The sequence below is a fragment of the Cimex lectularius genome, unplaced genomic scaffold (genome assembly GCF_000648675.2).
Source record: "Cimex lectularius strain Harlan isolate CLEC.00 unplaced genomic scaffold, Clec_2.1 scaffold108, whole genome shotgun sequence".
Classification (NCBI taxonomy): Eukaryota; Metazoa; Arthropoda; class Insecta; order Hemiptera; family Cimicidae; genus Cimex; species Cimex lectularius.
In genome coordinates this window covers 764,647-792,094 of record NW_019392680.1, presented here as the reverse complement: position 1 = coordinate 792,094, position 27,448 = coordinate 764,647, and the positions used below count along the sequence as shown (strand labels likewise).

The window sequence follows — 27,448 nt, the reverse complement described above, 5'->3', positions numbered from 1 at the left end:
AATATGTTAGGAGAGTGATTCTATAAATTTTACCAAGACGAGCCATTTTGAAAATCTTTTGCGCTTTTGCTTTATCATTTTATATTTTTGCAATTTTTTTTGTGTTAACTCCCTGTTACATTTCCAAAGCTTTTTTTTTGCAGTTTTGCAGGGCCACATGGTCTTAAACCTGTACCCTTTGATTTTGGTGTGCCTTTGCCCCTAACACGATTGAATGCTTTATGTTATAAACCACCATATTTATATCAGGAATACTAATGATCTCATGGAATTTTTTCTAATCGGCCTTTTCCATGAGCCATTTTGGTTTATGCTTGATTTAAGGATATCTTGATGGGTTTATGAACACTTCCATAATAATAATAATCTAAGGTACACCAACGTATTAAGGAGAATAGTCTAGGATGACAAAAGGTTAGATCAATAGAGGAGTATACATTCAGCGCTATTGAGCAGAATTAAAGTTATCTTTGACTTTTTCAATTACTTTGCCATGAAAATTTGGGCAACTTGCCCCCCAAATTTTTCTGTAGGTATTAAAATCATCTGTTATAATAACTGGTACAGGCAATTGTTTAATTAGGTTTTCTAAATTTTCTTTTAGCAAATGATCTTTTGGGGGCGAAAATATACAGTTAAATTTGTAAATTTGCAAGGGGAATTTAATGAAATAGCAACTGTCTGGAGATTAGTTATTAATTGAATTTTTGCGTAAGGGAGAGAAGAATCTACCAGAATGGCTGGTCTTAAAGGAGAATTTTAATCCTTCGAGTATTCTTTCTGAACATTTTAAGTTACAATGCTGCAAGACTTTTAACTAAAAATGATTTATTGTAAAAGCTGTTATCTCAATTTAAAGAAAATTGTTGATCAATAGTGATTGCTATTTAATTGAGATTTATGACTATATTTCCATCAATGTATAAACTATTGATTGTGGAGGGTGTATATTTTTTACAGATTGATCTTAGTTTTCCCCATACTAATGATGGAGTATGTTGGGACAGTGATTCTGTAAATTTTACCCAAGACGATTTATGAGCAATTTTGAAAATTTTTCGCTTTTCCTTTATATATTTTATATTTTTGCAAATTTTTGTGTGTTAGCTCCCTGTTAAACTTCCTAAACAATTTTTTGCAGTTTCACAGGGCCACATGTCCGTGGACTTGTGCCCTTTGATTTTGGTATGCCTTTGCCCCTGTCAAGATTGAATGGTTTATGTTATAAACTACTATATTTATATTAGGATCATTTATGTCAGGAATATTAATGATCTCATGGAATTGCTTGTTGTTTGATGAACATCAATTGTTTTGTTTCAGTTTAGGGGAAATTACAGCATTGCAATTACATCATTAAGACTTTTAAGATAGTACAGTGTTATAAGTAGAGAGAATTTGGTGAAAATGAAATTTTGAATTTATCATTCGAAAATACAGGAAATTCATTGAACCGCGCATTTTTATAGGAACTAAACGTATTTAGCGCTGCTATCGAAAGTCGATTGTCCTTGATTTGACCTGACTTGAAGGTGTTTTTGTAATAATAATATTCTTATCAATACACATTTTATAAAAATGAATTCTAATTTAATTAATAGTATTTTTAATTGATTTAATTTGTAGGTTGTGTTGAGATGTTATTAACAATTGACAAGATCGAGTTGTCCGTAATTTTTTTATAGAGGCCGTTTTTGACGTAGGGAGACAGTCAGCTGGTTTTGAAGGAGAAGCTTTGAGTTAGAAGATGGCGGCGCTGGTGGCAGGTGTTCAGTATGGTTTAACTTCACAGGGACATTTTAATGAAAATAAATCTTTAATATTTGTGAAATTGACGGATTCTGCGATCAGAGCGATAGAAGAATATCTTAAGATTAGGGTAAGTGGATTTTTGTATTCAAAGGGCTTCCTGGGGATTCTCTAGTGCGTTTTGTATTTTTTGTAGTGGTGTAACAGTTGTTTCTAGACTGATATGTCGCCATATTTTAACACGGAAAATCAAAACGATTTGGCCAGTTGTTGTTAAAATCGTTGCCGTTTCGTCTGTGGACGATCGTCGTACGCGTTTATCCGACTTCATCGTCGAAAAGGTGTCGTTTTGATTCAATCCGACCGTCGGGCCACGTCAACAAGTGAAATGTAGAAATTTGGGTTAGGGAGGAAGAATCGTTCTGTGTCGGACAATTTCTATTTTAAGTCCTTTGCCGTGTTTTATTCCCCGAAATCCAATACTGATTCGTCGCCGTCCGACATATCGTCATGGAGAATATCGTATGACCGACGAGATGGGCCAGCCTCGAAAGCCAGAGGTCGAGACAGACCTGACTCGTTTTATCGTTAAAAATCAACTCTTTCTCATAATACAACCATCCCGGTCGCTTATTCCAATAACAACATATCGGTGCTTTATAAACCACGATTTCTCTCGGAAATTATTTCACCTCAAATCTAAAAATAAATAATAAAAAGATCCCCCTTTATGTCCACAAACAGGCGAATTTCTTTTCGTGAAGAAACAGTATCAAATTAATAATAGCCAAGGTATATTAAACGAATAATCAAAAACGGAATGGAGTCGCACTTCTTTTTTTAACTTTCACATTAACCAGTTCTCAGTGCAGTCGCCCAATTCAAATCTACTTTCGGATCTGATATCACTAGACTGAGAAATCAAAGACAAAAAAATATGATATTTTCTTAGAATTACTACTCGGATCAAGCAGTTCGGTTGTGTTATTGTGTTTATTGTAGTAATTTTTGTCAAACAAGCCTCCTACGACGCTTTCTTTTCGACCTGTTTGGAAGCTAGGGACGACTTTTTCCTTTTTTAATAAAGAATTTCTGTCTTTTCGATAGTACTTACGTACATATGAGATAAAATCGATCTTTGTATCTGATCCTATTGACATAATAATTGCTTACTTTATTGGGATTCGTGTTGAAACGTTGAACATGATTTTCATGATCATGCCATGATCTAACTTAAAGAAAAATCCGTTAATCAAAGAAAAACTATGTCTATTTAAATAACTTTAACTAGCAGAAGGTTTCTCCTTTAAGCTTTTGTTAATTTAAGTATAATAATAGATAACGGACAATTCGAATTTCAAGTTTATTTTTAATTTTAATTGTCAAATTTAGTGATGAATTTAGTTGAGCCTGGGTTGAAAATGGCGAAGAAAATTCATTTTTCCTTCTTTAACTGCATCATCATGATTGTTTATAGCCATTGGTTAAATTCTATCATCACAGCACAAAACGACTGTTTTTGATTGGATGTAAAAATTAATTTTTTTGTAATTTTAAATGGGTTTCTTCAAGCCGCCGTATAAAGTAAAAAAACCTTTAACAACCGGGAATGAAAAAAAGTGTACTTATAAAATTTTATGGATTTTATGACCATAGTTGAGGTTGAATTGTTGAACGTGATTTTCCTAAAATTCTATACACAATGTCTTTATGTCGTATCGAACTTTAAAAAAAATATGTTGATCAAGGAAAAACATTGTCTATTTAAAAAATAAGACAAGCCGAAATTTTCATTTGATTGAATTAAAAATATAATAATAGACTAATACAATTCTGATTTCAAGATTATTTTTAATTTTAATTGTCAAATTTAGTGATGAATTTAGTTAAGCCTGGGTTGAAAATGGCGAAGAAAAGACATTTTTCCTTCTTTAAGTGCATCATCATGATTGTTTATAGCCATTGGTTAAATTCTATCATCACAGCATAAAACGACTGTTTTTGATTGGATGTAAAAATTAATTTTTTTTGTAATTTTAAACGGGTTTCTTCAAGTAGCCATGTTGAATAAAAAACCTATAACAACCGGCAATTAAAAAAAAGAGTGCATATAACATTTTATGATCATGGCTGATATTGAAATTTTGTACATGATTTTCGTAAAATTTAGTACACAGTCTTTTTCTCGGATCTAACTTGAAAAAAATTTGTTAATCAAAGCAAAACATTGTCTATTTAAACAATAAAACTAGCGGAAATTATCATTTGATTGAGTTAAAAATATAATAATGGACTAATAAAATTTGGATTTAAAGTTTATTTGAATTTTAGTGATGAAATTTAGTTGAGCCTGTGTTGAAATGGTGAAGAAAAGCCATTTTTCCTTCTTTCCCTGCATCATCACGATTGCTTATAGCGATAGCTTATTGGTTAAAATCTGTCATCACAGCATAAAGCATAACTATTGTCTTTTATTGGATATAAAATTAATTTTTTTGTAATTCTAAAAACGGGTGGCCATATAACATTAAAAACCTATAACAACCGGGAATTGAAAAAAAAAGTGCATATAAAACCATATGCATATAAACCATGGTTGGTGTTGAAATGTTGAATATGATTTTCCTAAAATTCTATACACCATGTCATTTTTCGAATCGAACATTAAAAAAATCTGTTGATCATGGAAAAATATTTTCTGTTTGAACAATAAAACTAGCCGAAGTTGTCATTTAATTGAATTAAAAATATTATAATTTACTGATACAATTCGGATCTCAAGTTAATTTGAATTTTAGTTTAGTCAAATTTATTGGTGAAATTTAGTTGAACCTGTGTTGCAAATGGTTAAAAAAATAAATTTATCTTTTTTTTCCCGATGTCATTCAATTGTTTATAGCCCTAGGCTAAATTCCATCATCACTACATAAAACAACGATTATTTTTTATTGGACGTAAAACTTTTTTTTTTAAATTTTAGCTGGTTTCTTCATATAGCCCTATCAAATTAAAAAACTTATAACAACCGGGAATTAAAAAAATAATGCATACCAAACTAATGTATTTTATGATCATGGATGGTGTTGGACATGATTTTTCTAAAATACCCTGCACAATGCCTTTTGGTCGGATCTAACTTTAACAACAATCTATTTACCAAAAAAAAACATCGTCCATTTAAACAATAAAACTAGTCGAAGTTGTCATTTGATTGAATGAAAAAATATAATAATATACAAATACAATTCGGAATTAAACTACATTTGAATTTTAGTTTAGTCAAATTTAGTGGTGAAATTTAGTTGAGCCTTTGTTGAAAATGGTGAAGTTAAGACATTTTCCCTTTTTCCCTACATCATGATTGTATAGCCCTAGGCTAAATTCCATCATCTCAACATAAATCATACCTTCTGTTTTTTAATACATGAAAAACTAATTTTTTAACGGGTTTTTTCAAGTAGCTATATAAATTAACAAAAAAACTATAAATAAATAATAATGCTTATTACAAATTACAAAATTTGATGTATTTTATGGCCCGGGTTGGTCTTGCGTACATGATTTTCATAAAATGTCCTGTACAGTGTCTTTTTGTTGGAACTAACTGACAAAAAATCCGTTGGTCAAAGAAAAACAATCTACATTGCCTATTGAAATTATATAAAGCCAGTTGATGTTTTCCCTTTAAGTTCTTATTAATTTCAAAAGAATGTAAAAAGTTTTTTCTTTGTGATAATGTTGTATTGAATGCCGAAAAACTGATTGAAGAATAAAAGAATCCGTTACTAGATTACATATTGTCATTTGATTAAATTAAAAATATAATAACAGACTACATCTGAATTATAAGTTCATTTTGTATTTTAGTTTAGTCTAATTTACAGGTGAAATTTAGTTGAGCCTGAGTTGAAAATGGAGAAGAAAAGACATTTTTCCTACATTGCCACGATTCTTTATAGCCCTTGGTTAAATCCCATCATCACAACTTAAATCGTAACGATAATTTTTGAATGATGAAAACTATTTTTTATTTTATATGGATTTCTTCAAGTAGATATATCAAATTAATTTTTTTTTAATATGAATTTTATAAACAGGGTTGGTGTTGAAATGTTGAACTCTTAAAGATCAGCCTTGCGATTTCTTGTTGTTTTACCTATGCATTTCGGCTTGTAATACCAGCCCCTCATCAGGGTTTTAAGGAGCTAGAATCATACTTAGACTGGAGTATGATTCTAACTCCTAAATGCTCTGATGAGGGAGGGACCGAAAAAAGGCCGAAACAAAGTCAAATATAAACAAATCGCAATAGGTAAGTGAATGATTTATAACACCAACCCAGACTGTAAAAGAAAAAGAAAAACCAAAGAGAGAGAGAGAAGAATCAATAGTAATTTATGACTTTTACATTAAAAATCTTGCCAAGAAGAATTAAGTGATGATTGATAAAAAAAAAACGAAAGCTCGGTTCTTTAAATTATTTATTACTGGTCTGTTGCAATTAATAAGGCTTTTTGTTTTGCATGTTTGCCTTCGTTGACCCCGTTAAAAACTAAATAATTATCTAGTCTTATGGCCAATTGTACTGATTTCAGGACAAAAAAAATCACGATAAAAATATTATCGTTGTGTCTCTTTCTTTAATTACAATTTCGCATGTATTATTAATATTGTTATGACAGTCAATCTGGGGTTGTACAGTTGTTATAAATCGTTTAAATTTGCGAAACCTTCCACTCATTTTATCTGGATTTTTTTTCTGTAGAAAATGTATTTCGTATCTTATCTACTTATATTGAGTTATTCTATTGCTTCGGTGTTGGAAAAATTGGTTTTTCCTGAAAAAAAGTTACGTTGATAAAGGTGTTGGTTCCATGTAAAATCTCACTTTAGAGATATAGCTATAAAAAGATACTGAGTACTGGTTTAAACTGGCATATTCCAAGAAAATAAAATTTAAAAAAAGTTTAAACCATTGTACCTTTCATATGGCATTTTGAAATCTTAATTTTTAATTATAAGAGAATTAATCAGTTCTCGTACAATTAGAAATTAAAAAGCAGGATTGCAGAAACAACCAGGTCCAATTAATGGTTTCAGTGCAGCTGCATTTAATTATGTTCTCGTGGGATGGGAAATTGCCAAAAGGGAACATTTCTCATTGGTCCTAAATTTTCCATAAGATTATCCACGCGTAGGGGTCCTTTACATAGGAAACTCCTGCCAACATGATATACGAATGAATGTGCTCGTTATCAGAAACATCGTTAGAAGAGCAAGAAAAGAAAAACAAAATATTTAGAGATAAGCTTCATCGATTGATTAGGAAAATCGTCAAAATTATTGTTAACTTAACTTTTCGCCTCTCTTGTACAAGAATTTTTGTGGAGATTGTAACGAGTATTCCATGCATAACTTTTCTGAATATCTGTAGATATCTGAAGTATATTACGGTTTGAGGTGAAATCATTTGCGAATCACCCTACTTGAACTTGATATTTCGCACCTTTTGATGTATTGTTCGAATTAATATGGTATGTCAGTCCAGTCCAAGCGCGATAAAACATTTGGAATAAAGTAAACATCTTGAGAAAAGTTGATAATGTTATCTTACTCTTGTTTTATGTAAGCGTTTGACGACATCTTTATCATATGATTGATAAGAAATTCATCATTATTTAAATTTTCTCACCTTTGACAACCCTTGGTAGTATCGTGTTGTTACACCTAGGCTATCTATATTGCAACAAGTTTTGTTTCATTCATATCTTTAGAGAGGACACACTGACATTCATATTTCTCAATTACTATCATGATCCTGTTTTATTTTCCCTGTTTATAGTTTCTTACATTGCTATTTTATCTCTTGCATATCCGTGAACACCACACTAGATCTTACGATAGACCCTACTTGCCAAATATTTTTGTAATGTGTCAGCAAGAAGCGGGTGTAAATTTATTACACCGGAGCTGTTTTTAGACAGTTTTTGTGATCATTTTAGAATCAAGTTTTATATAGATTTTTAAAAGATCGTTCAAATCGAGGTGTTGACAGTCTTGTGCCGTTATGTGCACATTTTTGGAGATTTGAATTTAAATTAAGTTTGAGGTTTAATCTAAACCTGACATGATCAGAACTTACTAGTCTCACAAGGGGACGACTGGTGATTCTACACTCCAAAATATACGACACATATTCGCCACTTCTTGTGAATAGGCCCTGGTTTCGACAAAAACATTTTGAAAGTTGAAATTTCCAATTTTTTAATATTTTTATTTCGCCTTTTTTACTTCCTCAAATCAGCTTTCTGAATATATCATTTTACAGCATTTTTATGTAGATTGCGATAAAAATATAATAAAAGCTATCAATGTTTATCATTAACCAAAAAATTCCAAAAACCTTTAAACAAATGTTTTACCTAAGTAAATTAGGTCATAATTTTTTTTCGTGAAACTAATATGAAATTTTATTTTAGCACCTCTAGACCCCTAAATATAAATTTTAGTTTGAATTTAAATTATATTGTATTTTCTTATAGAAAGATTTTATATATCTTAATGGTGCATATGTCGTTAAAAAGCTACGCTCCTCTTCTTTCAAATGGTCTGTTGACGTTAAAATCCTTTTAGCTGTTTTTTAATTAATTCAATAATTACGATAAAGACTTCTCAAAAATCGTAAACATTTCAGGAGTAAAAAAAAATAGATAAATTTAAATTCAAACAAAAATTTATATTTAAGGATTTCTAGAGCTGCTAAAACGTAATTTCACATTAGTTTCAAGAAAAAAAATGACTTAGTTTACTTGAAAAATATTTGGTTTTTAGAAATTTCTTGATTATTCATGAACTTTGATAGCTTTTACTATAATTTTATTGCACTGTACATAAAAAATTTTGTTTATTCACATTGTTGATTTGAGCAAATAGAAAGGTGAAAGAAACATATTAAAAACTGAAATTTTCAACTTTTGAAATTTTTTTTGTTGGCGAAACCAGGAACTATTCACAAAACGTGGCTGGTCTATAAGTGCCTGATATTTTGGAGGGAAGAATCATAAAAAAAGTTTAGTACAAATCCTGACCCACCACTGGTCGCCCCTTGTCAGATGTGAGCTTGTTTTCATCATTTTAATTGTAACAGACGGAATCATTCATTAACGACGTGTGCAAAATTTAATGCCTAAATTTCTGATTTTGAGTATAAATTAAAAACGACGTGGTGCTTTTCATTAAAGTTGTTTTCTTTGTAGCATTTATCCAGTGTTGTTTCTCTATTCGCACTTTAACAAATGCTTGAAAGCAGTTTTAATTTTTGAATTTCATCAGAATTATATTATTGACTGAAATGGTGGGAGAGTAGTTAAGTTGCAGCAGGAAGGACGTAATTTTCGTTCACTGCATGGCACTGTGGGAGCCCCCGGTACACGTGAGTTATTCGTGATGGGGGTGCCTTCCAAGTTGGTAATCCTTTACCCTTTCACATGCTGATTCTGGAAAAAAAAGGTCCCGTTTAAATACATCTCGAATACCTTTAAATACCTTCGAGATGACAAGTACGTCATGAAACATTGAACCACACTGCAACAATTAAAATTTTACATAATATAAACCGCCGTAACAGGTAGTAGGAGTAGTTAAATCATGCACAATGACGTAAAGGGCCTCAACATTTTCTCTCCCGGCCAAGAAATGGCTGTGCATGAATGGCGAGGAACTTGGAAACGTAACATTAAAAAATTGAATAGTCGAAAATCACGTTCTGGTTGTTACTATTTTTTTTTTTTAAATATATATATGTTTTATTGTAATAAATATAAATGTGCCAATAACGGATGTTATCTATGCACTCGAGGTGCAACTTCTACACTCCTTTCACCTCTGTTTTTCTCTTCCTTGACATTTCACGATCGCATTTATTAGTTTTTGTTTTACGGATGCGTTGTTGAAAATAATCAAGATTTGGTCAAGAAAGCACATTATCGAATCACTCTTTCGTCCGATTTATCTTTAATATGATTAACTTGCATTCTTCCAAAAATTTGTTAATATTAATGTTACATTACAGAGAATAAAGTAAAACCTGTCGTTTTTGTTTGGATATACGAGAAAAGTTCTGTAGTTTGGGGGGCCTACAAAAATGTATATTTATTCACCCCTTCTCATCTTCAGGCTGATAAAATGGACACTATTGACAAAATTATACAAGAGACGGCGAAAGGCCGATACTTGTCTGACAAATGACATCGAGGTGATCGAAACCAAGCTGTAAAAACGAATTTGTCTGCGACGTTTCAATTTATGGCCCATTTGAAAGACCTTTGTTTGAATTTGAAGTTCATCATGGAACAGCAAAATTTGTATTTTCTTTTTTTGTTTTTTTATAATAAACTATAATCAAAACTTGTAAAGATCGAAATCGATATAATCGTCCTCCTTGATGGGTTGTTTATAGATGGATTTTCAGCAACCTCGTGAATTCTAATGATGGATTTGTTTTCCCATTGTCGCCCAGAGTCGGGACATCCTGGCACAATATTGAGGCTCCACAAGTCCTGGGTTAGACAAATATTTGGCGGGACAGTCTTATTTATTTCACATCGTTTGAGGCATCTTATCCGCAGCTGGCTGAAAAGTGCCTTGCCTTCCTCCTCAGGTTTATTGACCAGAATAAATTCTTACCTATGATGAAAGTTATTACTTACGCTCAGTAACAAGAAAGTTCAATGGCGAGAGAATCTTAGAGGTTAAGGGATAATATTTATATAAATTTTCACATAAAACACTATTATCCAATTTTTTTCACATCTACAATCCAAAGTTCTTGAAATGCAAATTTTTTGCTTAGTCTTAGGTTGATGAACGATAAAACATTTGAATTTCTCAATTTTATAGCAATTAATTAATTAAATTAGAATGATTTGTTTGTGAATGGAAGTTATCAGTCGAAAAAAAAATCTCGAGATATAGAAAAAATTCATTAAACGCGTTGATGACCCCCCTGAGAAAGGCGATGATGAACCGGCATGTTTTGGCGAAGAGTTCATCAATTCCCAGATTTATGAAATTATTTTTTAATTTTTACCGTGGTTAATATTGATTTTTATTTTTGTTTCAGGTGAGTCCCATCATAAATTTAGAAAAAAATGGGTTTTTATCACATTTCTACCTCTTCCCACATTACTAAGCAAGTATTTAAAGGTTTAAAAATGCAAAAACAAAAATCAATGCGTTCTAAAACTTGGTTTTTAAAAATTGAAAATATTTTAATAAATAAAACAAATTCTTACAAATATGTCTTACTATTATTTAGTTTATTTATTTGCGCTATCATCAGTATTACGAAAATAGCATGCCAAGATTTGACTTGAGATAATGGGCAAAAATCATTTGATAGTAACGTTTTGTACGTACATTTCATCTTATCGGGAGGAAAAGAATCCTTCGAATTCATTCCAAAACGTGGTTTATATTTAAAAGGGGTGTTTTTTCTTGATTGACTATTCTTTATTTTCTCACGTTTGTATATAGAAAAGTTCGATGAAATCACGACAGTAAGTCCTAGTTGACGAGCTTTTATCATTCAACATTTGTTAGTCTTGGGTTTCTTCTGAAGAAAATATTGTTAATTGTTTCGCGTAATTCATTAATTTTAATTTTTAAGTATGTAGAATTTATTTTATAATTGATAACTTCCATTCACTATCAAATCGCCGCGCTGAATGTGAATTTGTATTTTTTTAAATTCAATAAATTTTAGTGTGGCGACACAGTAGGATATATAAAGGGCAAAAATACGAAAATGAATCGATACATTTATAGGGTAAAATTTGAGATGGAAATTTGATTCTCACGGCCAAGTTAAAAATTCACTACATTCATGCAGATGACGAGTTGACTTAACATCGTGTTTCAAACCGTCGTGTCTTCCCTTCGAACCCTCGAATTCTTTCATCCGTGAAGCCACCAGGTTACAACGTACCACCTTTATTATTTTTAACTATTCATAGGCCACAAAAAATAAAGAAAAAGTACTTTCTTCTATTCATTTTTTACATCATTTGAAAATTTTGATGAACTGTGCAAACAACCAAACGAAAGCACAAGCATTTTGATTATTTTCCTTCATTATTACGTCGTTACAAAAGTCTTCATGCATAAATTAAGTTTTATTTAAACTTCAATTCAAAATATAATACAAACATGAAAATTATTGCTCAAAATATAGGCCGGCCATCATTATGAACTACTTTAACCCACGTTTCTGCTAGGAGTTGAATTTGGTGGTGAAGTCCTTGGTTTTCAAGGCGAAGAACTCGCATCTTAATTTGACATCCTAGTAGTATTCGAAGTTCCGGCCTTCAAAAAATGCGCCATTGACCGGAAAAGACCGTAGACAGACTGTGCGACGTCAGGGTTGTAAGGAGGGTGGGGCAAGATGCTAACACCCTTCATTTCTGAAAATATTTCTTTGGCTAAACTTAAACGATGGGCAGGAGCGTTGTCTTGCTAAAATATCACTTTATCCCGATTGAGCAAAGCAGGATCTCTTTTACAACCACATATTCTCATTGAATTGTTCTGTTAAGCTCTGCGTCAATAGTCCTGCCATCTGGAACTAGCTCAAAGTGCAAAAAACACCCTCATAATTCCACCAAGCACAAAGCATAACTTCACTATTTTTCGTGGTCCGCTTGACCAATTAATATCATAACAAAGAATAACCTTTTTTTTTTCAAACCTCTGCTTGAACCTCTTGGGCCTTCCGGTACCCACTGTTTTCGGTGCATAGGATTTTTAAAAAAATGTACATTTTTCATCTCTCGTTGCAGTTTCTTCCAAAATCTATTTATCAAACTTTTACAGATATCGAGTCGTTGTTGAGCTTGGGCGGTTGATAAGTCATGAGATCTAATCTGGGTCGTATATTTCGGACATAAAGCTTTTTTAAACGGCAGCTTACCGTTGCATTAGAAAATTTTTCGGACGATAATCGTCTAGTGGTCGCAAACGGATCCTTATTGACTGACTCGAGTAATTCAACATCATCCACCACTGAAGGTCGTTGGCTCATCTTGAAGGCTGTTGTTCCCAGAATTGAACCGCCTGAACCAAAACGCTGCAGTGGTACGATGCACGACAATGTCACATTCCACTGTACAAATTTCCTCGTCTGGTGCCTTCGCACTTAGTCCTTTTTGTCAGTAGTGCCTCAGTAGACACGAATGACAATTTTTTCTTCCGTCATTTTCGGTGGGATTTATAAATTGGAATGAAAGTTGGTATTAAATAAAGGATTAGTCAAAGTAAACGATATATGCATTGTTTACATCAGAGTAGAGTAGGATTAAAATGGAAATTTTAATATCACCAATTAATTAATGCACAAAGATTTTTGTAACTACCGAGAATATTATGCTATGAAAAAATCACAAACTGTCGTTATTGACGTTTATTCGTCAAATGCGTAAAGAGAAGTCAGTTTTCTCCAGTTTTAATCTTCGGGTTTTAATTACTTGGAAGGACGAGGTGAAGGTTGCTTTCACTGGATGCCGTCCAGCCGGCAACCCCTTTCGTCCCATTCCTCGCCTTTCATAAACACCAGGTCATAGGTCTCGCCGACAACTTTCGTTTCCCTTTGGTGGACTTTGTGGAGTCCTTTTTTTTCTCTTGTTACACAACTCGTTTTCCTTAGAGCCGTTAAAAACGTTCTTTCTCAAGGATAGAACGGTAAAGAGGAGGAGGAGGAAAATCGGAAGTACATATTAAGGCGGAAACGGCCTTGGCACTTGGGGGATTACTTTCTCTTCGAACGGACCCCAAGTACTTGGTGTATGTAAATTGAGGACGACAAAGATAATAATTAAGGCACGGCCTCAATCCGCGCCCGCACTTATGTAAATGCGAAGCGAACGTCCTCGAAAATATTCAGTGCTTAAAAGTAAGTCAAGATGAATCATGAATTACGATTATGATTGTAAAATGTTCAATTTAATATTAAAACATTCATCCCTCATTCGCCTGAAACGGTATTAAACTACGAGTTTAATTAACGTTAAATTGAAAGCAAATCCAAACATGACTTCTTACATTTTTGGTATCTCTAAAGATCGAAAATAGGATTTTATCAATTAACCGATGCCAATTAACAAAAAATTTCCTATTCTCATCCTAGTGTTGAACTTTAGACATATTTAACCCTTCCTTTCACCAGTTGACACAGTTAAGTTGACTAGTTTCAAATTCTGTAAATTAAGTAATGAAGTGAATTAATTATACAATTGCGTTTTCATTCATTTATATTGGATTGACTTCTGAATATGCAACAGTGGGCGAGATATTTACAAATTTACATTTCCCCTTTGATGCAATTTCGAATATGGTATCTACGTTACGTAGACGTAAGTGGTAGTGTTGATCATGTTGGAATAGTAGGGAATGGATAGGTTTACAAAATTGCATCACCAATTCGTGATGCCTGTCCAATGATGAATGCAGGAACTTGGAACTGTGGATAATTTTATAAAGTGGCAAAAAATAATCTTACTACTGTCGGAAAAAAGAAATCAGTGCTTTGAGATTGATATTGATTGTTACGAAACAATAAGTAAATTTTGTAATTATCAAGTGCCAATTTAATAATATAATTGTGCTAACATGTGAAACTTCAAACCTATATAGAAAGAGAAAAATTGATTAAAGTAAGGTATCTTTTTCGGTATTGTACAATATGTTCGAACTGTTTCCATTGGAAAGGACGAGTCCTTGCAAGCTAATGTTTCATTCATTTTTACATAGTAGTCGTTAGGAAAACTACAATTTCTTTAATACTCATAATGCTTAATAACTGAATCTGTCATTTCGCCTTGTTCGTTTCAAGTAATAACTATTGGGAAACATCCCCCTACCCTCTCGGAGGGTAACCCCGACTGCAGGTCCTTCGGTTGTGATTTTCTCCCTGTAACAAGCGGGAGGCATGGGAAGAGAAACCGTACACAATTTGAACTTCATTTATTGTTTTCCAGTTTCTCTTCTATTTCGAGAAGCGGGAAATTCCGTGATGCTTAATGGGTGACTGTCATCTTATAATTTTTTTTTCCTTTTGGGACTAATTTTCAAATTTAGTTTGTAAGAAAAACTAGATTAGTCAAAAATAACAGAATAAAGAATAGTCTCACCTTCAAAAATAATTAAGTCTTTTTCTTGCTGAAACAATTTATCATCAACTATGCAAATTAAAACAAAATAAAGTTTACAAGTTTGTATTGTTAAGCGTTTTCATATTGTTTCGGCATGTCTTATAGAAATGTGTGTTTCTTAGTGACCTGTTGTTTTATAATTTGTTGAAGTAGAGAGGAGCGGTCAAGAATAAGGCAGTTTAGAAAAACACCGTTTTTATTTTTTTGCCGACGTTTCGACCTTTATTCGGGTCATCTTCAGCGCATAAAGTGTGGTGATATTCTTGTGGTGTCTTATTGGTTTGTGTGAAAGTATTTTGCTAACTTGTGCTAAACACACAAAACCAATATGACACCACAAGAATAGCACCACACTTTATACCCTGAAGATGACCCGAATAAAGGTCGAAACGTGGCAAAAAAAATGAAATGGTGTTTTTCTAAACTACTTCATTCTTGCCCGCTCCTCATGATTTCAACGAATTAATTCTTATAGAATTGGCGATTATAATAACGTTTAATTAAGTTTATATGAAATCAAACAATAATGAAAGTAGTGTAGTTGATTAGATTTTTATTATCTCCTATAAAAGTATACTTTCAAAAATTACGTCCCAATAGTAATTACAAATTGCTAGTCGTAGATAATACAGTAGCGATTATTATTGGATGAACAGAAATATGCTGGTTGTACATTGTCTGGTTTCGTGTCAAATCTTTTCTGTAGTTCTGTTATTCGAAAAATAAACCTGGGTCTATTTGGGCATTATTCATTTCCCAAGACGTCCCAAAGGTGAAAGTAAAACAAAACCTCACCATCTCAATTTTAAATGACCTCTGATTTCTGATTCCTTTTTTCCTTTTATTTTGCTCTTTATTTTTTTTGAGTATGTGTTTTTTTTCTAAATAAGTGCCAGTAAAAACTATGTGCATGTATGACTTTTATTGCATATAATTGTTGATTTGTTTACATAGTTTAATTCAATTGTTTCCAGGATTATTGCACCTTTTTCACCTAGTTTACATTGAATATATTAATAATAATAGTAATAAATAAAAAATAATATAATGTTAATGGACCTACGTCATAAACAAGTTTTCGTTTTTATTGTCATACAGGACCATGTAAAAGCTCCTTAAGATGGTCTATGCTTTTTAGCATTTATTTTCAATGTGGTAATTAAAGTCTTGAATCCAGATACTTTCCAAGGTTATAATATTCTTAGCCGATGGTATTAGCGAGTTATTTATTTTGATAGGATTAACAATGTGGTCTGCGTCTACTAAAAAGTATTGCCTTAATCTTGCTACCATTAGGACTGATTCTCGATTTTTTTAAATATTTAAAACAGCTATCTACTATAGTTACAGTTAATCTCTGCAGATAGAATCAACGCATAGAAGGCTTTTATAATGGACATATTATCAGCAAAGTGTTCAGCTGTAGTTTTTAGCTTACAAAACTCATTTATAAAAATGTCCAATATAAATAAGCATTCTTTCTATGTAAGATATTCTTCATTGGTTTATGGCACGGAGAATCGATTGATATTTCATTCAGAAAAAGTGACGTAGGATCAATAGTAAAGTGTTTTGCCATAAGAAAGTGAAGGCTACTCAGAAGTGCGGGATAACAAAATTCAAGAGTACACTTTTTATCGACGGCCGATAGTAATTTGGAAGATGGACTTTTGGTGGAAATCCAAGGTTTCAGTAAATGGAAGACGAATAGTTGGCCAGGACGGGGAAGGACGTTGAAAAAATTGAGACCTTGTTGGGGAAAAGCGACGACCTCTCGTGTTGCCAGCTCAACATTTTTGTTTATCCTTCCAATTTTTCAATTAAAGATGGGCAAAAGGATAAGTGATAACTCGATGGAGGAATCACTTTTCTTATTGCACCGAATTACGACAAAAGGTTGCAATTATCACAGCAAATATGCAGACAAATCGATTTTATTTCTAAATTTTCCATCAGTAATACTTAGCATTTAGCAAAAATAATACTAATCTATTATAATTATGAAAAATTCCCATTCTTTATTTCATTTTAGCGAAAAAGGTTGTTAGTTCCTCTCAGATTAAGTAAAAATACCATGTCCTGTAAAGCTAATTTCTGTTGTAAAGGTGCGTTTAAATCTGATACTTTTCTCCGAAAATATATGTAGAATGTCAGTAGGAAAATCGCTTTCTCTGTTTACACACAGATAGAAATTACTAGAAATTTGCGTCATGGATATGTATACATTTTCCGAAAGGCGAAATTTGTAACAAATGTGCAACCATTTACATAAATGGCAACTCCATCATATATCTCTTTCATTATGCACACGGTTTATGTTATCTGGCAATGATGAAAGCATCGAAACACAAAATCTCGGCCTGTGTAAATTCTTAACATAAAAAAAAGTTCTGTCAGGATTCGAGAGTGGATTTTAGGACGTGAAAAAGTCGGTACCTATAATCAATTAATGCTCGAGCTCGGTATTATAAAATTGATCCGCTTACATCAAAACGATATCATATTCAGAAAAGCTGTTAGTGTTATAGACCGGAATGCTGTAACTTAGCGATTTTTAGCATGTTGTAAATGGGTACCTGCTTTAAAAGGTACCTAGAATACTTACTAATGTCCCATAGTTCCGGTTTTCCGTGGCGCATATTAAATTAATTCTTAGATTTCAGCTTTAAACCACTCTGTTTTGTCACCCATTTTTACCAAAACTTATTGCACAGTGCCAGAGAAGTAGACGAATAGCCAACTTTCGCGATAAGTGTCGAACGATTTTGAACTTGCAACTAATCAGTATTTACATCTATTGGTATAGATGTTACGACAAACAGCTGATGGTTGAATCATACATCTCTGACATAAATTCTTCACTGTAAATCATTAGTCACGATTTCTGACATAAATATGAAGCAATAACTGTCAGATGTAAACGTATATTAACAACTCTTTAAGATTTTCTATCGTTACTATCTTCGAATTCTTCATATCCTTTGTTTTGTTAGAGGTCTATGTTTTAATGTCTATTATTGTTTATGGACATTGTAGACAGATAATTTTAAACTTGTCTTACTGTATTTAAGTAACTAAAGTTTGGAGGGGCGTCGGTGGCCGCAACGGTTTAGGCGTTGACACGGCGCTCATCACTGTAAGGTAAAGGTCCCGGGTTCGAATCCACCGGCCCTGCTTTCGAACCCGACATACTTACAAATGGTTTTTTAAAATCAAAAATCACCGGCACCCCGAGGGTTGATATAACCTCTGCTGTTGCGAACCCTCGTAAAAAAAAGTTCGGAACACAACTATAAACTAAATTTACGTTTGAAATAGCATTTTAACTGCATTATTCCTTCTGTTTGGATTAAACGATTTAGTCAATAAACAGTTAAACTGGACTAGTTTACATCCCCATGGGATTTCGTTGGATGGAATGTTTTGCAAAACATGAACAAAACAAATGAGCTGTTTTGGATTTTTTAAAAATTCAATTATTACTTTGCACTATTGTTACCAATTGTTTTCCCATATTTTGGTTTGGTACTGTAAGCTCAAATATGTACATATATGTACAGTAGAGATGAGCTTACCACTTCTCATAGTTCACCGGCAATTCCAGCTTTTGTGTAATTTACATTAAATTGCCGGCAAGCCGTCGACCCATAGGCCGTCTCAGAATACACATTCACTCTCAGCAAATTCTAGGTACACAAAACGATCAGTACTATGTACAGTAAAACAATCCTTTCCTCCAAGAATCGAAACTGGAAAGCTCTAGCACAATTCTAATATAGAGTGGCATTCCTACACGCTCTCTATATGGAGCCAAGGCATCGCACCGTTCAACCAGGTGGAACAGATAGAGCATCCTTTCCGGACACATACCATATTGTTCATTCAGATGTTAGGTATTTTAATAAATATTGAGGGGAATAATGTCGCTTTATCGAATCGTATTATCCAACATCCGTTTCCAATTGGCAACTTGTTCCCAACTTCCGAGTTGTGCCTGGGAACAACCCGATTCAGCTTATGTCCGCTATTACACTTTGTCTAAACGGACATATTAACCCGGTACTTGCACAACGTCAGTTGTAATTTTCGCTTTTAAATTAATCTATTATTACATTTTAATAAAGACGTTTAACGTAATAAAAACCAGATTGGATGGAATCCATTGTCTCATAGAACAATATACTATTGCATGGGTTGGCGATCTAATTGATACATTTTCCCTGCCTGATTGTTACGAATTAATGAATGGATAGAGATAGAAAGATTTGTCCTTTCTTTCTTATCACCAGTATGCCATACAGACCAAAATGACAATTCTCAGAATTTTATCTTATTTGAAAGTTGCTCATTATAAAATTAATTTTTTTGTTTTGTTATTGGTAGCCTAAATTCAGAAATAATACCGATTATAATTGAGCTTGAGGTAATGTAGAAAAAGTAATGGCTTATACATTTATTTTTAATTACAACCTCACTAATTGATGTGAGCGAGGTCCTTGGACATTGAAGGTAATAGTGAAAATGGTTTGATCTTTCTCAACGAGCCATGAAATTTAAAAAAAAAAAAAACCACAAAATAAAAATTTGCTTTTTTCCCCTGAAGTGCAGTAAACAAAGCACGACCGGTTCTTAAAGAGAAAGCCTGGCATTCATTAGTTGAATGTGGGGGTTGGCCAAGGTAAAGTTTTAATAAAAACGTTTTTCTGGCGCTGGGCCCGATCAGGAATTTCTTTTTAATCATAAGTCGAAAAATTAAGTCTACGTTTTCGCATAGGGTGTCTCTTGAACGGTGCTAAGTTGTGTATGAACATAAAAGGAAATGTTTCGGCGACAGCGTGAATCACGCGATTCAACCTTTCAGAACGCATTTTGAAAAAAATGTATTCACCAAAACTTAATTCTATTTGAACGTTGTTTACCAGTCAGTTACAGTTGATTTAAACGATCGAAGGTTATCCCAAAAGTTTACGGTCAACTGAATTAAAAAAAAAACCTGTTAACACGGATGCAAGAAAACAACCCTCTCCTGTATACTGGACTGTTTTGTATTTTTTCGAAAAGAATTCGCTGAAGTTTTGACAGTCTTAAACTATTGTTAAAAGCCTGTGATGCATAACGTCTATCCTGAAATACGACCTACCAATTGAAATAAAACTGTTCAACAAATTGGAACGCCGATCGCGCCATATTTTACCCAGGGAAATAATACGAAATAATATCTTTCCGCGGGAGATAACATCAACCGAGCATGAAAAGTATAAACATTTTTGCTAAAGAAATTGTTACCTCCAACGAAAAGCATATAAAGTTGCGAAACCACGGGACAATGGGTATCCGAGGTCAGACCCAACCGGTCGTAGAACGAGGGCGATCTGAAAACAAGATTTTACTTATAATAAAAATATTCAAGTGCGAAACTTGTTCTGTCACCTAAAGTTGTTTCCTACAATCAAGTACCGTTTAGTGTTAATAAATAACAAATAAATCATCTTTCCACTATGCCTTTCAAGAGTATTAGATACCTGTAAAGAAAGAATATATATTGTTCAGAATTATTTAGTACATTAAAATCAGAATAAAATTGAAACCTACAAGAAGTGTATAATTATTTTTAAAAAATTTAAAAATCGAAAGGATACATATTTTCGGGCTTATACTCTCTTTTGAAGTTAGAAGATATTTTGCCTTGCCTTATAAAAAACATGGCCGCCATTGAAGGTGGTCACACTGGTTTGATATTGCGATTTGTTTAAAATCTTGTAGAGAGAAAAAAAAGAATTAAGATGCATGCCTAAGCTGTCATATTTTAATTTCTTCATATTTCTTTCATGAGTCTACAAACTAAATTGTTTGGTGTATAAATTATTTAGGTCGTTGCTATTTTTGTAGAAGTCGAGTCATCTTTTGTTGTGTCTATCTATCACAATTCTTAATGGCGTTATGTTATTGTCAACCGAAATATGTCAATGGATTCAGAGCGTGGGGATCAGTCATGCCCTGTCCAAGTTTAGCGGCATACTTAACGGACGTGAAGATCCTTTCCAACAACAATCGGTATGGGGGCCAATCTAGGATGGGATTTTTGCTTTCGATCGAAAACACGCAAAAGACAATTTTGTAGTGGCTTTAGCGGTCCCTTCTCGGAGTGGGTTATGCAATTCGCAGGCGACTCTTGCTGGTTAACAAACTTTTATAGGCCTTGTTTTGCAACGACTCACATCGCTAGTTTTCCTGATCCACTTTTTGGCGTACTTCGATAATCCATCGACCTCCCTCCAAAGCATTCCCTGTTAATATCTTTTTTTTCTTCTCCCACGTTATTGTTTGGAAAACGGGTTTCGCCGAATAAATATGCAACATCGAGGCATGTCTTTGGAGGGCATTGCTTTTTAGAAGCCAGTTCACTTTCAACGATCGACTTAAAGTTCAAAATAAAACCTAAATTGATTTTTCTACACTTTCACAAACTTTCGGACGCTTACTGCCATTATGGAAAAGTCCATCTTTAGCAAAAAATTATAAAGTTTAATGTGTTAATTGAAATTCTTTTTAGAGTAGATGAAGATGATACAATCTCCAAAAATCCGACAGCAAAACAAATTGCTTCTGTTAAACCAACCTTTCATCACCCTTTTTTCAGCTCTTATTTATAATTTTATTAATTAATTTATGTAAAGAAAGTCGTTTTCCTTCAACAACCCAAATATGAGACAAAAGTAAACTAAAGTAAATGTTTTAAATTCTTTTGGGCCGACAGGGTGTCCTTTTTAGATGGCTCTACTGATTTCTCTTGAACCGATAACGTTATAAAAAAATAATTTTTTAAATTTTTTGGTTTTTTAAACATATTTGTGGTCGGGATACTTCAGAGCCAGTACAACTTTGAAATTTTAAATGAAAATATATACTTTTGTACTCACTTTTTAAAAAGGATTTGTTGCACAGAAAACTATGGCGCAATCAGATTTTAAATTGGCCAAAGGATAACAAAGTTACGGCAGAATGTGAAAAGAAATATTTTAATTCCATTTTTATTAAGTAATTTGTTAAGTTTAATAAATATTCTATGGTTTGTTTTCAATAGGTAATTGTTAACAATATTGCCACTGATGGTTGAATTGAATTTCTTAGAATAATGTTCGTGGGCAATAATATATAGTATTATTATTGATGATAATAATTTTTAAGGGTGTTTTAACGGCTAAGGTCCTTTCACCCCTTAATGTTTAAACTTTCTACCTTAGATTAGCTATATCCCTTTTGAGTGCTATGAAGTTTTGCCTTTAGAAGGCCAAATGTATGCAAAAACCCATTTTAAATTATAAAATTGATTCCTGCTTTTAATTAGAATTTTTGTTCCGTAATTTAAACATTTAGCCATTCAAGCCATTGACATAGGCTTGTATGGCCAATAATAATAATAATAATAATGGAGTCAGACTAGTAACAGTCTCAGCACGGCTCATAGTTATCGTTTTATTTTTCCATTCAAATGCTATAAATAAACTAATGCTACTTAGCAATAATAAAAAAAAAACACTTCTTTTTTTTGGGGGGGGGGTCGGTGGCCGCAAGGTTTAGTCTTTGACACGGCGCTCATTACTGTAAGGTAAAGGTCCCGGGTTCGAATCCACCGGCCCTGCTTTCGAACCCGACATACTTACAAATGGTTTTTTAAAATCAAAAATCACCGGCACCCCGAGGGTTGATATAACCTCTGCTGTTGCGAACCCTCGTAAAAAAAAGTTCGGAACACAACTATAAACTAAATCCAGCGGCCCTGCATTCGAACCCAACATACTTACAAATGGGCTTTTTTTCAAAAAGGGGGTTTATATGACCTCTGCTGTTGCAAAATCTTGTTTAAAAAAAAACAAAAAAACTACTTCTTTTTCTTTATCCTCTTTTTGTTTTTGGAGGGAGCTTTCTGTATTTAAATTGCGATTTTAGGCATTGTCGTTTATCACCCCTCAATTTGTATTTTCTTTTATTTCATTTTTCCATTCCGGCAGCCTCAAAAATTCATGAGGAAAGAAAGAAATCTTCCACGTATATTTTATTATTATTTCTATGAGGTGTCGTGGTCCGATTGACCAAATAAGGGTGTGGATCGAAATCACGATAGCTCAAGTGGTAGAGCAGCGGCGTATTTAGCGGAAGATTGTGGGTTCGAATCCCGCTAGTGACACTGACTTTTTTATCTCAACCAAAACCTTAATTAAAGATTAATTAATTGAAAAGAAATTACTATTATTGTTATTAATTATATTATTATTTCAATCAATCTCAATCTCAAACAATTAAAAGAACACAGAGATGTTCCCAAGACTCATCCCAAGGAATTCATAAAACCGACTAGCACCACAGCAAATGAAAATATTTAAAATGATAATTAATCATTTTTATAATAATAAAAACGAAAAGAATATCGATATAGAATATAGAAATGAATATATTTCTTTTCTCATTCTGTGCCATAACTTCGTAATTTCTTGTCCAATTTAAAATCTGATTGGGCCATTGTTTTCATTGTAAAAAATCCTTTAAAGCAGTGGGTGGTAGGAAAAAATGTATGTTCTCATTTAAAATTTCGAAGTTTTACTGCCTTTGAAGCATCCTGACAACAAATATTAAAAAAGCGGTAATAACGTACAACTAGACTATAAGAAAACTACTTATTTTTAGTTTTTCAATAATGTTATTTGTTCATGAGAATTTCGGCCTGGCCTTAATGTGTAATTAAAGTCGTGGGCCCTTTAAAAAAAAAAAACTTATTTTAAAAGAACTTTATTCAAGATAAAAGACTATTCACAGTTGACTGTATTCATTTGTTAGTTCTGATCAACCTGCCTTCAACTTTTGGGCATTTCGCATTCCACTCCTACTCAAGTGTTCAGGAGCATCCGCTTAATTACTCAGCGACAAACAAAATTAATATGTTAAACTTTGATTTTGTGAAACATTAGTGCAAATATATAGATGGATGTCATTTTGGATTACATCCATCGAACAAAATGTTAACTGCACACGTTACTCTGTACGAACATTCTGAAAATGATGTTTTAACCTTAATTGATTTTCCTAGAGAAATGCGGTTACCTTAGTTGCGAAATATTCCCATTAATTAAGGTTATTATTTGAACACCTTGAATGTCCTAATGTTGCCTGTCGATTGCCAAAGGAACCTCCCAATTCAGGAATCGGAGATTTTCGTCAAACCCTGTTTCCTGCAGTCTTTGTCAACTTTCCATCGGTTTAATTATTTCTGCCGGTCGCGTTTCGGTTGGAATTACAATACAACGGTTTTGCAATTTTTCCCATGCGCTTTCCTTATTGGAATCCCATGCTGATCGGTGACTCTGCCATTACCGTTATAGTGAAGTCCGTATGAAGAGTGAGTTCATTCCAAGGTCACCCACTGACTTCGGAGGGGCAGCTTCAAAGCCTTTTTCTCCTTCGTTATTTCCTACCTGCCTGTTCACCTTTATCCTTTGTGACCCTACTTTTTTTTAAAAATAATCAATGATTGGTCGTAGTAAGAGAGGGGTTTCTCCCTTTAAATTGCATATCCGAGCCTTTTAAAATTTAAATCGACGAGGAAGTCATAAAATGGTTTTTGCAACCATGGCATTCTCTTTGACAACAACTTTGTGACCCTCTTCATTCACCCTCAGGCCAGCCGAACTCAAAAGCGCATGTTCACGACGACAGACTTTCGATTTGTTGAATACTTCGAATTTGTGGAATATTAGTACGAATACCAATACATTTCTGCAATGTACTTATCTCTGTTGATTGTTTTTTAATGCCATATTGGTGAATAAGTCTTTTGCCGTTCTGACATATACATACTTTTCGTTATTTGAAAACTTTCCATTCTAGTCTGTTCAAACTGGTCTTTCCTCCTCTACTTAATAGTTTAATAATTCGTTAAAAACGGATTCGATTATCACGAACTATTTATAAACATATTGTTTGTTGACGATGTGCACAAAAGTGTTTCTCTTCCTCAAGGTGGGATATTTTTTCTGTTTTTAAATTGATCAGGTTGTCGTCTTTTAGTGAATTGTCAGCACTTTTGGCCCGTCATAGTTAGTACAATATCTCGCACATTGCTGTTAGCATTGCCACAATAGTATTTCAAATTTGAACTTACCTATGAGATGTCCATCTTGACGAAGTAGTAGTTTTGAGGTTCAGTTCGAATCAACAAAGGTAAATATGATGCAATAAAAGCCCTCTTTATTCTTTTTAATTAGCTTCTCTAGTTATTGTTGCATGTAATACGTTACTGGTATACACATGGATTAATTTTAGGGCTGAACTAGTTAGTTATGCTGATGATACCACTTTGATCTTTTCTGGTAACGAGTAAAAAAAAATGTCGATATAAATAAATAAATAAGAATTGTGCATCCTTGGTTTTCAAATAATTTTCTTTTAGTTAATAAGAACAAAACGTTTGTAACTTGTTTATTTTTTAGAAGGAACTTAACCTCGAATAATGTAAAATGGCTTTCTATACTTGTTCAGATTCCATTGATTGCTCATGTGACTTATTGGCATTTACTAACAGAATAAACTATTTGGGAGTGGTTTTTTATTATAATTTTAGTTTTAAATTCCATTTTGATGTAGTGTTCCTAGAATCCTCAAAGTATTTCGTAAATATTGAGCAATGAGAAATTTTATATCTATAAGTCAATTAAATTCAGTATATTTTGCACTGGTATTTTGGTTTATGGAATTATTGATGGGGTGGAAAAACGAACCGTTATCTTAAACCACTTATGGTTATACAGAATACACTCATTAAAATCATTTTAAAGAAAAATCGCAGACATTTATACTCAGCATTGAAGGTTAAGAATTTAAATCAGCTTTAAAATTTCTTATTTGAAATATTTTAAACACAAAATCATGCCTTTTAAATAACCATCAGTACATATTACTAGAAGAAATCATATTTTGAATGTTTCTTTATCTAGAGTACCTCGATTCATTATATTTTTTCCTTAAAGGTTATCCTTAGATTTTGTATAAATCATAAAATAAGTATTAATTGTAATTGTACTACTGTTTGAAATTTAATAACTTAATTTCTAAAAAGATGTCTCTATTTGGTAATTTATGATTTTTGAAAGGCATCTAAGAATGTATATTAGTTTTATTTTATTTTTGTACTGTATTCTGTTAGAAGATCTGATTTTTGTTTTGTTTTGTTTTGTTTTGTTAAAGGATTTTGTATAATTTACTTTTTAAGGGTCTGAACAACTCTCTGCTGTCAAATAAAAGAATTTATTTAACCTTTATATTTAGAGAATTGCTAATACTTGTTTTGCACTAAATGGACCCTAAAGTTACTTAATACTGGAAAACGTCTTCTTCGCTTTTTGATCGTTTCATAATTAATGTTATCGGTACCGACATCGATAAAATCGATTCTTCTTTATTAATAATAAAATAGTTTCATCAATAATACATATTTTGACCATTCAGTAGATCGGATGAGTAGTAAATTAAAAATACTTCGGCAATATCGTTCTCATTTTGTCAGACGGTTGTTAAAAGGCCAATAAGACATTTGTGGTATTACCAATTATTATAATATGCATTTATTACAATGTAGTGCCACAAGTTGAGATATTGCAATTTTGTTCGATTAATGATACTGGCGATATCTGGGTTTAGGTCAAGTTGAAATTGTACTTAGGAAGGCCGTTTCAAAAAAAGCTCATTTTGGATTTTTATCTGTTTCAAATTTGTCAGCTCTTTCGTTTAATTATTATCTATGACCAAAGAACGATGATAAATTGAGTTGTTGCAAAGGCAAAAAAAAAAAAAAAAAAGAAAAGAATCGAGTATGCATGATGGTAGGTTACGTTATGAGCTCAATTTTCTTGGCCAGGTCTACTACACATGATAATCTATGCTATATGATAAATTACTGTTGATTTTGTAGTCAATTTCTTTTAAAACTACGTGCCAGATACAATGCAATTTTAATTCAAACGAGCAATGTATAACTATATTTACTAGATTTAGTGTCAATTAATAAAATTTATAAATTAATTCGGTTTTAATTTGCAATTAAATTTACCTTGTTCAATGTTAAACACGGTTACCTCGTATCGCGAAATGTCCTTGGACCCCTTACTGTCGAGAAAAAGCTAGTGTGTCTGAATTTGTATCCAAATACTCACCGTCTCTACTTGGCTAATTATTTAACTACTAACTGTTTACTTCATTATCAGCAGTTACCTAAATCATTTGTAGATTTGTTTTTTAAAAAAGCTATTTCTAGGCCGCTTTAGTTTTGCCTTGAACCATTATCAATTCTGTTTTTTAGATCGTGAATAAAAATAGAACTGAAAATAAATAAAAGCCGAAATGAACTATTTTACTCTAAACACAAATCTGGGTCCGCCTACTCTCGCAGGTTTTATCTTTTGAACGCGTTTCTGCTTGGCGTTATCTAATTAGGAGGTAATAAGACT

The 27,448-nt window shown here is 32.7% G+C and overlaps 1 protein-coding gene across 1 annotated transcript in view; it reads left to right on the top strand.

Annotated features, from left to right (window-relative positions):
- Window positions 1-1,709: 1,709 nt before the first annotated feature.
- LOC106668011 (RNA polymerase II elongation factor ELL-like) overlaps window positions 1,710-27,448 on the top strand; it is a 69,357-nt gene continuing 43,618 nt past the window's right edge. Inside the window, exon 1 of the mRNA XM_014396372.1 lies at window positions 1,710-1,879. Within this exon, the coding sequence (XP_014251858.1) occupies window positions 1,748-1,879 (132 nt within the window). The 5' untranslated portion in view covers window positions 1,710-1,747. The remainder of the gene's footprint in view (window positions 1,880-27,448) is intronic.